At 25.9% G+C, this 17,654-nt stretch overlaps 1 protein-coding gene across 2 annotated transcripts in view; it reads left to right on the plus strand.

The window, feature by feature from the left end:
- LOC122500049 (nuclear factor NF-kappa-B p110 subunit) overlaps nt 1–17,654 on the plus strand; it is a 34,324-nt gene that overhangs the window by 15,599 nt on the left and 1,071 nt on the right. For both annotated transcript variants that reach the window (XM_043608755.1, XM_043608754.1), the window contains exons 8-17: nt 223–334; nt 406–533; nt 4,534–4,731; nt 4,852–4,907; nt 7,412–7,654; nt 11,519–11,642; nt 11,812–12,053; nt 13,916–14,062; nt 16,913–17,017; nt 17,099–17,356. In XM_043608755.1, coding sequence (XP_043464690.1) covers nt 223–334; nt 406–533; nt 4,534–4,731; nt 4,852–4,907; nt 7,412–7,654; nt 11,519–11,642; nt 11,812–12,053; nt 13,916–14,062; nt 16,913–17,017; nt 17,099–17,356 — 1,613 coding nt within the window. The remainder of the gene's footprint in view (nt 1–222; nt 335–405; nt 534–4,533; nt 4,732–4,851; nt 4,908–7,411; nt 7,655–11,518; nt 11,643–11,811; nt 12,054–13,915; nt 14,063–16,912; nt 17,018–17,098; nt 17,357–17,654) is intronic.

Genomic DNA, 17,654 nt, shown 5'->3' on the forward strand with positions numbered 1-17,654 from the left:
TTTTCTGTTAACTGACCAAGAATTAAATAATAACATTTAGTACCCTCTATTGTCATGTGTTCGAACTTTTGTTTAAAAAAATAGTTGATTAAAATAATTCATTTTAAATATTTTACTCGTTAAAAATCTCGCGTTCCTCAAAGAGCCCCGGTTGACGGTAATAAAAACAATTTAAATAGATGTGGTTTCTTATTTTTATAATTTGCGTAAATCCTTTTACAGAAAACATAAAAATTAAGTTTTACGAAATAGACGATTCGGGCAATGAAATATGGTGCGATTATGGAAAATTTTCAGAATTGGACGTGCATCATCAATACGCTATCGCTTTCAGGTATGCATTAAATATTTACATTTTAGAGTGTATATTATATGATTTAATTTAATTTTTATTTTGTTTCATAGAACACCCGCGTATAAAGATACATACATTGAGTCTCCCAAAAAAGTGTATATTAAATTAGAGAGACCATCGGATGGAGAGTGCTCCGACAGTGTCCAGTTCACGTACAAAGCCAGCGAAAAAATCCAAAGTAAGTTTGAATGACTGACAAATTTCTTTAAAACAATTACTAAAACACAAATACATCATGGCCTTATTAAATATTTTCTTGTTTTTTGAGGCGCATGATTATTCCCCAAATGTCATTTTACCGAACTGTCATTTTAACGAATTGCATTTATTTGAACTGTTATTTTAACGAAATGTCACTTTTGCGAATCGCCATTTTTACGATCCAATATGGCGGACAACGAAATAAAAAATTGATCAGATTGGCTTGAAACTGAATACTTGGGGATTTTCAGGGTCGCTGATTACGAATCTGAAATCAGTTTTTCAAAATTCAAAATATCTGGTTCAATATGGCGGAAAATTTTTTAAAATTTATTGAATTTGTTTGAAACTGGTTAATATGACATCAGTATGATAATTTTTGGTGAAATCGAATTTCGATAAATACCCTAGAAAAATAATGACAGATTCGTAATCAGCGACCTTAATAACCCCCGAGTATACAGTTTCAAGCCAAGGGATCGTTCATAAACTACTTCACACTTCTAGGGGGGGGGGGTGTCAAGTTGTGTGTCACGAAGTGTGGAAATAGTTATTTATGATACAAGTGCGTAAAATCGTTGATTATACGAGTGTGACGTTTGCAGCTCGAGCCGAAGGCGAGTGCTGCAAGTCACACAAGTATAATCTGATTTACGCACGAGTGTCATACAAAATTTTTTGCAACACTAAAACAACTAAACTTGCAGCAATATTGCCAATATTACTGAAAGTTTAGGTGTAGTGGGGGAACTGTTAAATGAAGTTTTCTAGAAGCTAAAATAAAAATTTGATTGTAAATTGTTGTTTAAAAGCTTTAATTCATGGTTTCTCATCAAACAGTCACAAGAATGCGTAAAGTAATCATTTTACGCACTGAAAATCACTTTACACACTGGAATTCATTTTACACACTGCTAGCGGTGTGTAAAGTAACACTTTACACACCGCTATAAAATGAAGTACTTTACACACAGTTTTCTGTGTGTAAAATTCAATTTTACAGGTTAGTGTTGCAAAAAAAAAATTTTTTAATGTAAAAAATGTGACGGCACGGGGGAGGGGGTAAAAATCAGTCGGAAAAAGCGTGACGTATTTTGTGAATGACCCCCAATCTGATCAATTTTTTATTTCGTTGTCCACCATATTGGATCCGCCATTTTGAATTTTGGAAAACTAATGTCAGATTCGTAATCAGCGACCCTCAAAACCTCCGAGTAACAAGTTTCAACAAATTCGACGAATTTTGAAAAAATTTCCGCCATCTTGGATCCGCCATTATGAATTTCGAAAAACTGATGTCAGATTCGTAATCAGCGACCCCAAAAACCCCCGAGTACTACGTTTCAAGTCAATCTGATCAATTTTTTATTTTGTTGTCCGCCATATTGGATCCGCCATTTTGAATTTTGGAAAACGAATGTCATATTCGTAATCAGCGACCTCGAAAACCCCCGAGTAACCGGTTTCAGGAACATTTAAGAAGTTTTTAATCACTTTTTTTTAAGTTGCGCATATATGCGTCAGCGACAGTCAACGGGTTAAAGATATTCATAAACAAAAGTATTAGAAATAATTTTTTAACTCTTAATTGAATTCTTTTGAAGAATTTCTTTGTATTTTTTTAAAATATTGGAGTTTCTTTAATAATTTTAATATAAAAATTTGAAAGTAATTGAATTTTATGAAAAATTTTCTTAAAGTTTTTTAAATCATCGTGTTTTTTAATAATTCAGATTAATTAATTTTTTTTAATTTATTACCAATTTAATTTTATATTTAATCCAAATATAATATAGTACTTTCATATAATTTTATTGTAAAACATATGGAAAATCTCTTAAATTTTTTATTAAATTATCACAAATTATTTTTAATAAATACAGATTCACAAGTTTTAAAATGAAAATAATTAAATATTTAAATAATTCGTTTTGTACAATTAATGAATAAAATTTATTTTAAATTAATTTTGTAATAATTTAAAGAATTTGCAAATTATCAATTTTTTATCAAAAAATAAAGAAAAAACCACTGCCAAGTTGTACATTTTTATAATTTTGGTGTTCATTTCATGAACACTTTGCTTCCTCATAGAAATAATAATAATTGAAATATAAGAATTACTTTTTATAAAAGGGTTAAAAATCATTAAATCTTGGTCCAAAAAATGTGTTTTTATATATTCTATAAGATGGTAATAATAGTTTAATAATTACACATAAATTAATAAACAAGAATGTTGAAAAAATGATATTTTCCACAATTCTTGATTTTTCAAATACCAATAATTTCATAATTTCTGCCCGAATCAGGTTAAAAAATAGGTCAAACGAAGCGTTTTTTAATGCTCTTCAAGTTGGTAATAATTTTTAGAAGTTACTTTTACATAATTTAAAAAAATTTTTATAAAAGTCTTATTTTTCAAAATTTTAGATTTTTAAAAGTTTAATATCTCCGGTTAATATGGACGAAAAATATTCAATTAGGGCTCAAAAGATGCGTGTGAAAAAACTCTACAAAACTAAAGAAAAACATTTATAAGTGTCCTAACATTTTTTTAAGTTATGTCCAAAACACGTTTTTTTACCAAATGAAAAATGCAAAAAAAAAAATAGTTTAACTTCATGAATCGGGCTGAAAATACTCTCATTTTATGTCCCCCGGGGAGACCTACAATTTAAGAAAAAATTTGGGCCTTTTGCTCTTTCTTGTTCTGAGATATTGAGGCAAATGTAATGTTAGTACACACACACACACACACACACACACACACACACACACACACACACATCGGGACAAATTTTTAAAATCCGTTTTTTGGACTTCGGAGGTCAAAATACGTCGAAATTTTTTTTTATTTATTTAGAACATTTATAAAGGGAGTTCCTGTGCATATATAAAGTACTAAAGTATTAGGCATAATAAAAAAAAATTTATAAATATGTCAAAAAATGACAATCCAAAATTTTGCTAATACAAAGCTTCCTTTATGAGGAAGCAATACTAGAGAAACACTTTATAGAACAGTTTTTTTCCTCTTTGAAAACATTTTAAACAATTTTTTTATTTAAAATAATTTAATTTCACTATTTTTCATTTGTCTCGAAATTAACATTATCAAGGTTAGATCCCTCTTCGACGCGCGGCTTCAATTGTAATTAATAATTTTACAATTAAAATTTGATAGAAAATTAAACTCTTTTAAATAATTTCATTCGAGTTTTTGTAAATAATGTACCTAGTTTTTTGAATAATTTTAATTACAAATTTTGAAGATATTTGAATTAAACAAAGAATTTTTTTAAACTCTTTAAAATAATCGTGACTGTTAATAATTATAATTAGATATTTGATTATTGTAATGATTTCATTTAATAATAATTTCATTAAAATTATATTGAAAATAATTGAATTCCTGAGAAGACTTTTATTATTCATAAAAATAATTTAATTCTTGCGATGAATTTTACTAAAGTTATACAAAAATAATTGAATTGTTTCGAAGGCTTTATTAAAATTTTTTAAAATTTTCATAAAATATTTGAATTTTTGCAGAGAATTTTAATATTTATAAAAATAATAGAATTCATTTGAAAAATTTCATAGAGAATTAAGAAAATAATTGAATTCTTTTAAAAAATTTTGTAACGAATTAAAAAAAAATTGAATTCTTTCGTGAAATTTTATTGAAAATAATTGAATTTTTGCAAAGATTTTAGGTATTCTTCCGATAATTGTTATTATTGATGAAAATAATTAAATTCTTGCGAAGAATTATATTACAATTTTTGAAAATATAAACAATGATAATTAATTATGTACAGGTACTTAATAAGTGAATTTTAAAAATTTTAATTATGAAATTATTCAAAAATTAAAATTTGAAAATAAAAAATGTTTGCAAAACATTTGCTAATTTATCTAATAACTTAAGTTATCATCCTGTACTATTATGCGAATATATTTTTCTATTTTAGATAAGAAACGTCCAAGAGTCTCGACATCTCAATCTTTAAGTACTGAGTTTCGATTTATACAACCGATGAATCAGAACAATCTAAATAATCAATGGAGTACAGAAGAATTTGCAAATATTTTCCAACAGAGTTCATCACTTCAATCTGAAGAGTTTAGAAGAGCTATCGATGGCATCGATATGACCCAATTTTTTGATAGTAAGTAATAATAATTTTTCAAGTATCGTCTAAGGCTGTGCTTACATTGTTACACTCATTGCTCAACGCAAGCATGTAAACACAGTCTAACAGTTAATCTTATTTTTTGTTCGCTTAAAGGTTACTCTACTCTTGTACCTGAGGCAGGGGAAAACGTAACAGATGGTCCGAGTCAAGTAAGTTTACTTTTTATCTTTTTAAATTATTAATTTCAATGATAGTTCCATAATAACTCTATAGCGAAAGTTTCGGACTAATATTTGGTCGGTTATGTTCAGTAATATTCCGAGGCATTCGAAAATATATTTTACCTGTCTGAATTTAAATTTCTTTCCAAATAAATCTGTTCTTTTTTGTAAAGTTAAATCCTTTGGAACCCATTGTTTTTTCAGATCGGTTTGGCATGAAATATGGCTCATCTAATAATTATTTCTCACTCATTTTCTTTCCGGATGAGCCTTTCATTAATCATGTCAGCTCAAATTTTTCGAAATGCATATATTCATGTGATTTGTAGTTCTATTTTACAGAAAATGTTACTTTTACAGCAAGATAAAATAAATGATTTAATCAGGATCTGCTTACAATTCTTTCATTGTCGTCTTATGGTATATGGTACCAAAGACTTCACATTACACACTTCTATTACCACCGTTGTACAGTGGATCAAAAATTTCAAATTTTTCACAAATATCTCTCAATACAAGTTTGAATGAAAGTAAATAAAACTTGGAACACTTACTTGTCGAAAACAATAGAATTTGAATTTATTGTCCCTTCTTAAAAATCTTATTTGTTCGTTTCAGAGTCTTTGTCTAAAGGTCATTTCTGCTAAAAATACACAAAACTTTACAATATTCTTGTTTCCACATTAACAAAAAAACACTTTTGAGGTAACTGTATCGTGTAACATTTATTTCTCAAAATTCAAAATGGTAGATCCAATATAAACAAATGTCCAAAATTTTTGACTCAAGTTCAAAGTAAGAATGTTTATCCTAAAAAATTTTTTTTAAAGGAAGTATTGACCGGACCATGTTTTTTATGTTTTTTGGGTCGCTGAATTCGAATCCGAACTCAGTTTTCCGCCATCACGTCAAGTTTTTTCAAAATGGCGGATCCAATATGGCTGTCGAATTTTTTAAATTAAATTTATCAGATTTGCTTGAAACTTGTTACTCGGGGGTTTTTGGGGTCGCTGAATACGTATTTCACCTTAGTTTTTCAAAATTCAAAATGGCGGATCCAATATGGCTGTCGAATTTTTTTAATTAAATTTATCAGATTTACTTGAAACTTGTTACTCGGGGGTTTTTGGGGTCGCTGAATACGAATTTCACCTTAGTTTTTCAAAATTCAAAATGGCGCATCCAAAATGATTAAAGAATTTTTAAAAAACTTATCAGATTTTGAATTTTTAAAAACTAAGGTGAAATTCGTATTCAGCGACCCCAAAAAACCCCGAGTAACAAGTTTCAGACGAATTGGGTGAATTTTAAAAAAATCGACGCCATATTGGATCCGCCATCTTAAATTTTGAATATTCACGAGTTTCTTTGATTGTTTAACATTATATAATATTTTTCAAGTGCGTTAAAGTTGTTTTTTAATAGAATCTTCTGCTTACTTTTATTTAAATCTTGTTTACAGTCAGTTTTTGCGAATTTTATTAATTTGTGAAGAAACTTGATGTGATGGCGCAAAACTGAGTTCGGATTCGAATTCAGCGACCCAAAAAACATGGTCCGATCAATGCTTCCTTTTAAAAAATTTTGTGGTCCTGTGTTATAAGTTGTTAAATTTCAAAAAGGTTTGAATTTGAAAATTTTTTAAAATTTTAATACCTGCGTGGAAAAATAATTATAATAATTAAATATTTATTTTAAAAAGAAGTTATTGATGTTTTTCAATATAATTATACAATTAAAGAAATTCGTAAATAAATGTAACAAAACACTTTTTAGAGTGAATCAGAATATTCTTTAGGTTCAGGGAAAAGAGTCAAAGTTTTGTTTGAATATCAGGGAAAAGTCGGGACAAAGAAAATTAAATTTTATGTATTAACCCTGCAAATCTTTCCAAATTGTTTATTTTAGGGTAAGTGCATCAATTGCTGCGCGTTTGTGACATACATTTAAAGTACAGTTTTTTTACGTATTTTTAGCAAAAGTGACAATCTTTAGACGATGAGACTTGAACGGATACTTTTTATTTTTTAAAAGAGGATCGAAATTGGTGTGAAAAATTTGCTAACTTAAGGCTTACTGTCAAATTCATCATAACTCTTCTCTCCTTGTAGGTCTGCATAAAAACTAATTATTTCGTAAAAAGACGGTATATCTACATTATTGTAATGATTGAATGTTAGTCAGCAAATTTAAGTAAAAAATTGTGAAAAATATTAAATTTTTATTTTAGAATAACGTTTAAATGTTAATCCAAATCTAATTTTCCAGGCCAAATTACTAAATTTCTCCATTATCATTTAAATTATACTTGTTTAGTAAAAATATTTTATTCTTTAAGAGATCCGTTCTTTAAAATTTTAATGATGACAGAGACTTACTGTCATTGAGTAAATGTATAATTAACTTGAAAAAAATTACAGAATAATTTGAAAATTCTATAAAATATATATGTATATATATTAATAAATAAAACATATTTAATTTTTTAACAGAATGATGAGACTTTTGCAAAAGACATGTTAGTTAAAATAATTGAAGTAATGAAAAATAAGAATTTAGCTGAAGTAAAGGATAAAGTTATGTCTCTTCTGAAAGAAGTCACAACTTATGGTGATACTCCTCTTCACGCAGCTTTACGATATAATCAAACAGACATAACGAAAACTTTAGTAATGATTTTTTGTCTCTATCAAGATTTTAAGTCACTTATTAATGCTGAAAATAGTGTGGGAAAGGTGAGTTATCTATTAATTTTCTTATAACTTTCAAATATTCAGCATGTATTTAAAATTATATAACATCTTTTATCTACAGAATTTAAGGGGACTTTCTGGTCAATGATTTCAAAAAAAATAAATTTTTCTTTTTTTGCTTTAAAATGTTGCATAAAATTATTGTCCCAAAATATTTTTGAAGAAAAATGAACGAAAAATACTCAAATTTTTTTTTAATTCTCTTCTTAAAATATGTAACAATATCCAAAAGGAATTTTTGCAATAACTATAATACATTTTTTACAATAAGAGTTCAAAAAAGTGTGTATTCTACCAATTCTGCACCAGAAAGTCCCCTTAAGGTGGTTCTATCGATAATTGAATTAACAAACAGATTTTGATAAAACTTGATGTGCAGCTAGATACAAAACCGGTATGTTATATGTAATTACAATCTGTTAAAACAATTATCAATAGGTACCTGTTAGATTTACTAATAATTCAATTCAAATGATAAACATTATATTAAATAATAATTCTATGCAATAAAAATTATGAGAAATAAAACTTTCATTAATTTAAAATTATGTAAAATAATAATTCGAGGATTTAAATTTCGGTTATTAAAAAAAATATCTAAAACAGTAATTATATTAAATAATAATTAGATTTCATAAGAAATATAAGAAATAAATATTTTATTTTTAACAATTATATTACTTCCAATTTCGCAAGTTAAAAGTTATGTTAATTTGTAATTAGATTCCACAGAAATTACAAAAAATAATTATTATACATAAAAAATGTATTGTAAATTATATTTACAATACTTAGAAAATCTATAAAATAAAAATTCGATTAACCCCTTCACTGTCAGTGGGCTCTATAGGGCCATCGAAAAAAAAGACATTTAAAAGTTAACGAATCTGGCTAAAAATCCTTACTCGGGGGTTTCCGGGGTCGCTGAATCCAAATCCGTTGTCAAAAATTCAAAATTCAAAATGGCGCCCAAAAAAATTTTTAAGTTAACGAATCTGTCTGAAAATGCCTACTCGGGGGTTTTCGAGGTCGCTGATTTCAAATCCGTGGTCAAAAATTCAAAATTTAAAATGGCAGCTTTAAAAAAGCGACAAAAAAATTTTCTAAGTTAACGAATTCGTTAACCTTTCAATTTTTGTTGGTCGATATTTTGAAGCCGCCATTTTGAATTTTGACTTTTCGACCACGGATTTTAAATCAGTGACCTCAAAAACATATAATATGCCAATATCAAGTTTTTTTTTTAAAAAATTTTTTTTGAACACTTATGGCACAAAAACTTTATTTTCACTCGACTGTGAAGGGGTTAAAAATAAATTATAACAAATATTTATTCTCAATTTTGTAATAATGTTAACATTAAATTATATAGATATCTACATTTCCAGTAAATGATGATTATTAAGTTTAAAATTCGGATATATAACAATTATAAAAATTAAAATTTGGATGAAATCATGCAGCCCCCGAAATCTTATTTGACATAATTATGTTAAATGGCATTTATGCCAAATACAATTTATTTCAAATTAATTTTATGTTAAATAAGAATGATGTTAAATGATATTTACGCAGGCTTCACAGTCTGTCCCCTATTTCCCTAAAAGTCCCCTTTTTTAATTTTGTCCCCTAAACGTACACTATTTTCAAAATTTCCCCTATTTTTTTCTTTTTTTCTTTAATTGGAAACTTTTGTTTTGAAAGTTTCAAATCTTGAAATTTATGATGGATGAAATTTTTCATGAAATTTATAAAATTTGTAAGATTAGTAATTTGGTGAAGTCAAGTCTCAATTATGTTTAGAAGTTGGTTGTTTTTTAATACCTATTATTTAATTATTACAAAAGTTTTAATTAAGGGTTCATACCACTTTACACGCTTAAAAATGAAGCTATTTTCTAGAATTTTTTTTACGATTCCTATGGATTATATTAATCTGCATTTTTTTAAATTTAATAAATACACTCTTTAACTTTATAAAAAACCTTATTTTATTTAAAAAATATTATTTGTTTATTTAAAATTTAACAATAATTTTAGACCTGCTAAAAATACCGATGCCAGCTGCGGGATTGATTTCTCAGGTTAGAAAAATCTAAAACACAAAATTCAAATTGATTCATCTTCAGTAGGACTGTGCCTATCGCCCGAACTAGAATTTTAAATTTTTATGCAAAAATAACAAAATGGTGGCAATTTAATTTTTTTTTTTTTTGAAAATTAAAGTTTTTTTTGGCAGTTTTTCGGTTTAAAAAAATAGTAAAAATTAATATTTTTAAATAATTCTAGTTCCGGCGATACCCACCCATGTGACGAAGATTTTCGTAAAAAAATTTTGAGAATAGGTTCAGTAGTTTCCGAGAAAAACATCACGCAGCATGAAAAAATGTGGTTTTGAGAAAAACGCATTTAAAGTTGGTGTTGTATACTTACATAGCCGTGTACGCGCTCAAATAGTATTGAAAAAAATATATTTTGAGTGCTGGAATCTTTCTAAAAATTTTACACCACATTTTTGACATATTTTACTTTCGAAATCCATAATAAATTTTTTTTGCTTTTTTGAAGATGACAAAGTGGTATGAACCCTTAATATAAATCTTGATAAATAACAAAATTCTTCACAGAAATTCAATAATTTTTAGGAATTTTAATAAAATTCTTGACAAAATTTCAATTATTTAAACAAAATTTAATAAAATACTTTGCACGAATTCAATTATTTTTATAAATTTTAATGAATATCTCGTCAAGAATTTAATTATATTTATGGGACGCATGATTATTCCCCAAATGTCATTTTTCCGAAATGTCATTTTACCGAACTGCACTTTTGCGAATAGTCATTTTTGCGAAAAGCCATTTTTGCGAAATGTCATTTTTACGAATAGTCATTTTTGCGAAAAGCCATTTTTGCGAATAGTAATTTTTGCGAAAAGTCATTTTTACGAATTTTCATTTTTGCGAATTGTCACTTTTGGGAATTGACATTTTTACGAATCGCCATTTTTACGAATTGTCACTTTTGCGAATCGACATTTTTACGAAATGTCATTTTTGCGAATAGTCATTTATTCTTACATGAGTTCAATTTTAAAAGGATTGAATTTGAAATTTTTGAACATCTTAATTCCAATGAATAAAAATGACTAAATATTTATTTTAAACAAAACTATTGATGTTTTCGAAAAATTTTACTTTTGAAGAAATTTGTAAATAAATTTAATAGTTTTTGTGTCAACCTTGTATATTAAATAAATGATATTTTTATCTTTATTTAACCAATTCTTATGGTCCCCTAAAAGTCCTCTATTTTTTAATTTTCAGTCCCCTATTTCCCCTAAAATACTTTTTAGAGGCACTGTGAAGCCTGTTTACGTCAAATGAAATTTATGTCAAGTGAATTTTATGTCAAATGAATTTTGCGTTAAATGACTCTTATGCCAAATGAAATTGATGTCAAATGCATTTTATAACAAATAAAATGTACGTTAAATGAATTTTATGTCAAAAGAAATCTATGTTACATAATTTTTATGTCAAATAGAAATTATGTTATATGAGTTTTATGTAACATAAAATTTGTGTTAAATGAATTTGATGAGAAATAATATTTATGTTAAATGGTTTTTTGTGTGCAATGAAATTTATGACAAATAATGTTCATATTATATGAATTTTAAGTTAAGTGGTTTTATATGAAATAACTATTTTGCGAAAAAAGTTTTCGGGAATAAGCATGCGCCTCTCAGCGTGTGGGTAGACTTCCTTGATAATTTCACTAAGTAAAAAAATTATTCGCAAAATAAAGATTTACCTAATGAATAAAAATATTATCTTTCATAGACTCCTTTACATTACGCTGTGATTCAAAGTCAGCCAGAAGTTGTGAAAGCTTTACTGATGTTAGGAGCTGATCCTAATATTTCGGATGAAGAGCACAACATTCCTCTTCATGTTGCAGTTTGCAGTAAGTTAATTTCATTCTCACTAGAAATTCATATATTTTCTGACTCGAGTGTACAAAATTGATCATTTTAAGCACGAGAGTCAAATCAAATATTTTATGAATATTCTGCTAGAAATTTGTTAATAGCCGTTAGGTCTAGATTTTGAAGCAATACTTTCTCTTACTTCAGTGCCTGAAGGAGCTTTATGTGTGGACGTATTACTGGGAGCCAGTTCAAATGTAGAAACTGCGAACGAAGCAGGCTGGATTCCTTTGCATCTTGCGTCAAAAGCTGGTTCCTTGGGAGCAATAAAGTCACTTATAAGAGCAGGAGCTGATGTAAATAGAACGGATCTTTCATACGGCCGAACAGCGCTGCACATTGCAGTGGAAGGTGGCCACAAGGATATCGTTGAATTCTTATTGAAAGAGGTACAAACTACAACAAATAACTACAACTGTCTTTATAAGCATTTAAACCAAAATGTCAAAAAATAATCAATTTCTCCTATATTTTTATTTAGTTTGATACATGTGTTTTACGTTAAAGAAAACACAGCGTCATTATTCTGTACCGCTTTCTTAAATCAGGGTTGCCACGCTTTTGCTCATTTCAAATTCCCTGACTTTTACAGGTTTTCCAGGTTAAAAAATAAAACGGAATTTTTCCAGGTTTTTAAAACTATATTTAAATATTTTACAAAATTTTTCATTCAAACCTTTTTGAAATTAAACATCTTATAAAAAATTGTTATAAAACATGAAAATATCGATCACTCCAATGCAATCGATATCTTCATGTTTTATATTATAAGAATATTGTTACTGTAACTTATTCAAAATTACTTTCATTATTTTAATTCAATTATTGTTTTCCACAATTTTTAACTAAAATTCTCCTTTATAAAGTGTAAATTAATTATTATTAATAATTTCTGAAAAATTTCTTTCAACATTTTCAAATCCTTTTGTTTACAATTCAATTTTACGAAATTTCATCGATTATTCAGGTATTCGGAAATTCTTAAATCAAACATATATTAGAAAATAAAAACTTCAAATAACTTCAAAAAAATTCAATTCAACTTTTACAAAAAAAATTAAATCTACACAATTTTAAGTTAAAAGTATGAAAAATTCAAACATTCAAAGATTATAATTTGAAACCTGCTTTTCAAAACTCAATTATTATCTAAAGTTTTAACTGAAATTCATATTTCAATCAATTATTATTAGAAAATTCTACAACACTTCAATTATTTAAATACAAAAAAAAATAATTTATTTAAGAATTGAATGTTTTTTAAAATTCAACTCTCATTTAAAGAATTTTATCAACAAATTTTTAAATAGATAATTAAAATTCTTTTCACGAATTTCAATAAAATTTTTAAAAATAATTTCATTTTTCGAGAAATTAGATTAAAAATGTATCAAAAATAATTGAATCTCTGTAAAAAAGTTTCATTGAATTGAGAAAAGTTTTTGAAAATAATTGAAATTTTGTCAAGAATTTTATTAATTTTTTTTTAAATAATTGAAATATTCCCAAGAATTTTATTGAAATTTTTAAAAATAATTGAATTTTAGAGAAAAATTTTAATATTTACAAAAATAATTGAAATTTTGACTGTAACTTTTTTTAAACTTTTGACCATAATTGAATTTCTGCTAAGAATTTTATTACTTTTGAAAATAATTGAATTCTTGAGACGAATTTTTTAATAATATTTCTTTTTAAATACCTAATTATTTTTGATACAAAAATAAATAATTTATTGAATAATTGAATGTTTCTCAAAATTGAATTCTCATAAAGAATTTTATTAACAAATTTTTAAATAATTGAATTCTATTGACGAATTTTAATAAAATTTTAAATATAATTACATTTTTTGAGAAATTCCATTAAAATTGTAGGCATTAAAAATAATTGAAATTTTGCGATGAGTTTTATTATTTATGAAAATAATTGAATTATTGCGAAGGAAGATTGTAAAGGCAGCTCTTTTAAAATTGAATTAAGAAAATTAAATTAAAGAAAAATTAGATTTCAAGAATAAGCACAATAACTTTAGAAAAAAATAATTTTCCAGGATTCCAATGAAAATTCCCTGACATTTCCAGGTTTTCCAGGTTTCCAGGTTGCGTGGCAACCCTGTTAAAATAATTAATTGAAATAGACTCTTTTTTTATGTGCTCTGGGTGATGTTACCCCTTAAAAATTAATTTTCCATATCCCATAGAATGTATTTAAGCTGGCCAGTTATTAAAATTACTAATTTAAATTATAGACGAAAATTGAGGTAAACACAAGAAACTTTGGAGGAAATACGGCGTTACACAGTGCCGTGGTTATGACTGGCTTGCGAGCTAAAGAAATTTGCTCTCTGCTAATTCAACATGGTGCGGATCCATCTGTTTCTAACAAAGTGACAAATGTACGTATAACTTTCTTTGCATATATATTTTTTATATTTATTAATAATTATATTTCTTCATAAATAGAATATATTAGTTAACATCTGATATCAGATTCGTAATCGAATTCGTATTCGGCCGACTATTGATTTCACTATTTTTAATTTTGCAATTCTGATTTCAAATAATCGTTGAAAAGAAATGTTAAATACCACTCAAATATTACGAGTTTTTAGTTGTTTTATTCTTGATTTTTGAAGCATTATCGAATACTTTTCGTTTTCAGTTTACATCCCGTAAAGGTTCCTAAATTTGCTAGAAGTCTGTAAAAGTCAGTTTTTTTGGAAAAAGGTCCGTAAGGTCCGTAATTTGATTGAGAAAAGACGAAAAATTCGTAAATTATATGATATAATTTGGAGAATTTTAGAGAAAATACAAATTATTGCATAAATTCAATTATTTTCAAAAGTAATCAAATTCTTTGCAAAAATTCAATTATGTTCAAAATTTTTTTTAAATTCTCGTCAAAATTTCAATTATATTTAGAAATAATTCAATTTTTCTCCGAAATTCAATTATTTTCAAAAATTTTAATAAAATTCGTGGCAAAATTTTAATTATTTTCAAAAAATGTTCTCAATTCAATGATTTTTAATATTTACGATTTTAATAAACTTTTCCAAAAGAATTCAATTATTTACAAATTTTTCATAAATTTCTTTATGAGAATTTAATTTTAAGAAACATGCAATTATTCAATAAATTGTTTTTTGTACTTAAATAATTGAATTCTTATAGACTTTTCTAATAAAAATTAATTTAAAAATGGATTTCAGTTAAAATTTTAGATTATAATTGAATATTAAAAGCAATATAGCGTGGATTTTTAGAAATAATTGAGATTTAAAAAGGTTTCAAATTCAAATCTTTAAAAATCTGAGATTTTAAAATTTTTAACTAACAATTTTGTGGAATTAATTTTTTTGAGAATGTTTAATTGCGAATTTGTTTTTTAAATTATTTAAAGTTTTTATTTTCTAATATATATTTAATTGAAGAATTAACGAATAATTGAAATTTTGTAAAATTGAATATTAAACAAATAAATTTGAAAATTCTCAAAAAACTTTTTCAAAAATTATTAAAAATAATGCATTTATAGAAGAATTTCATTTAAAAACAAGAAAAAAAATTTTATTTTGGAAAAGTTACAAATTATTGCAGAAATTCAATTATTTTCAACAGTAATAATATTCTTCGCAAAAATTAAATATTGTTCAAAAATAATAAAATTCTTCTTAGGGATTCAATTATTTTTAATTTAATTGTAATCAAATTTCTCGAAAAATGTAATTATTTGTAAAATATTCTATTAAAAGTCGTCGAAAGAATTCAATTATTTAATAATTTGTTGATAAAATTCTTTATGGGAATTGAATTTTAAGAAACATTCAATTTTTCAATAAACTATTTTTGTATTTAAATAATTGAATTCTCGTAGAATTTTCTAATAAAAATTGATTTTCATTTCATAAAAATGAATTTCAGTTAAAATTTTAGATTTAAATTGAATTTTAAAATCAATATGGCGTGAATTTTTAAAAATAATTGAATTTTGAAATTAATTTTTTTGAAAAAGTTTTGAATTGCATTTTTTTATATTGGGACGCATGATTATTCCCCAAATGTCATTTTTCCGAAATGTCATTTTACCGAACTGCACTTTTGCGAAGAGTCATTTCTGCGAAAAGCCATTTTTGCGAATAGTAATTTTTGCGAAGTCATTTTTACGAATTTTCATTTTTGAGAAATGTTATTTATGCGAATTGTCACTTTTGCGAATTGACATTTTTACGAATCGCCATTTTTACGAATTGTCACTTTTGCGAAATTTCATTTTTGAGAAATGTCATTTATGCGAATTGTCACTTTTGCGAATCGCCATTTTTACGAATTGTCACTTTTCCGAAAAGTCATTTTTGCGAATTGTCATTTTTGCGAAAAATACAATAGTGAATCTATATATACTTATACCTACAAGTTTACTATTGTATGTTTCGCAAAAATGACAATTCGCAAAAATGACTTTTCGGAAAAGTGACAATTCGTAAAAATGGCGATTCGCAAAAGTGACAATTCGCATAAATGACATTTCTCAAAAATGAAATTTCGCAAAAATGAAATTTCGTAAAAATGACTTTTCGCAAAAATGGCTTTTCGCAAAAATGACTATTCGCAATAGTGCAGTTCGGTAAAATGACATTTCGGAAAAATGACAATTGGGGAATAATCATGCGTCCCTTTTATATTATTTGAAGTTTTAGTTTCTAAAGTACCTATATTTAATTGAAGAATTTACGAATAATTGAAATTTCGTAAAATTGAATGTTATAAATAAATAGATATGAGAATTGTCAAAGAACTTTTTCGAAAATAATTAAAAATAGTCGATATTTAAAGAAGAATTTTAGTTAAAAATTCTTGAAAAAATGGAAAAATTTAATTTATAGTTTTAAGTCAAATGTTCTTTTATTTGACTGGGATTGGTTATATTTTTGTCAGTAATTGGTCCGAAATTTTTCATTTTTGGTCCGTAAAGTAAAGAAATTTAAAAAAAAATATATTTCAGTTTTTGGAAATTTTTTTTACGAATTGACATTCTTTTTAGTAAATGAAAAATAGATATTTAAAAAAATAAGTGAGTTTAATCCGGATATTTGATTAGGATCTCATACAATATATTTCTATATATAGAAGAAAATTTGTTAAAATCATTTTTTAAAATTACATAATATAAAGGTCGACAAAGTTTCCTTTACGAGGAAGCAAAGTTACAAAGATTCTAAATAATTTATTATTTTTCAATAAAGGCGAAAGATGCTGTGGATACCGAAATAAAATTAGAAGTTGAATCTGACGAAGAAGAAAGTAGAGCAGGACAAACTTCCTTCGATCTTGCTAGAAATAATTTGGATGTAAGTAATAAATTTAATTCATTTGAATTTTTCAAAAAAAAAGGAGAACAACATTAATTCATTATTGAAATTTTCTTGCAGATTCTCGAACTGTTACAAGAAAATTCGTCTTTAAAAGAAACATCAGAAACTGTTAAAGTAAAAGACGAAAAGGAATTGGAAGAAGAAGCATCGACGTGTGACGATTTTAGCAATGAAGACATAGCTTCCTTAGCCAGCATTCTCGATAGAACGGAAGGTTGGAAAAAATTAGCAGAGAAAACGGGTCTTGGAATTTTGGTTCCTGTATTGAGTAAAGGCAAAAGTAGCCCCTCTATTACCATATTAAGCTACATGAACGTGAGTGTGAAGTTTTTTTCAAAAACTAACAAATCTTTTCGTCAATGTTAAGCTCGTTTTTACCTAAGTCTATAATCTATATTAATAATCGTTTGCTTTTTTGTTTCCTAACTTTTTAATTATAATTTTTCTTTTTAAATGTTTTAAATGTACTGAAAATCATTGAATTCTTGCAAAGTATTATTTATTAAAAAAATTGAAAATAATTAAAGTCATTTCAAGAATTTTATCAACATTTTTTTCAATAATTGAATTCCTTCGAGAAAATGTAATTAAAATTGTATTGAAAATAATTGAA

Source organism: Leptopilina heterotoma, unplaced genomic scaffold (genome assembly GCF_015476425.1).
Source record: "Leptopilina heterotoma isolate Lh14 unplaced genomic scaffold, ASM1547642v1 Lhet_180, whole genome shotgun sequence".
Lineage (NCBI taxonomy): Eukaryota > Metazoa > Arthropoda > Insecta > Hymenoptera > Figitidae > Leptopilina > Leptopilina heterotoma.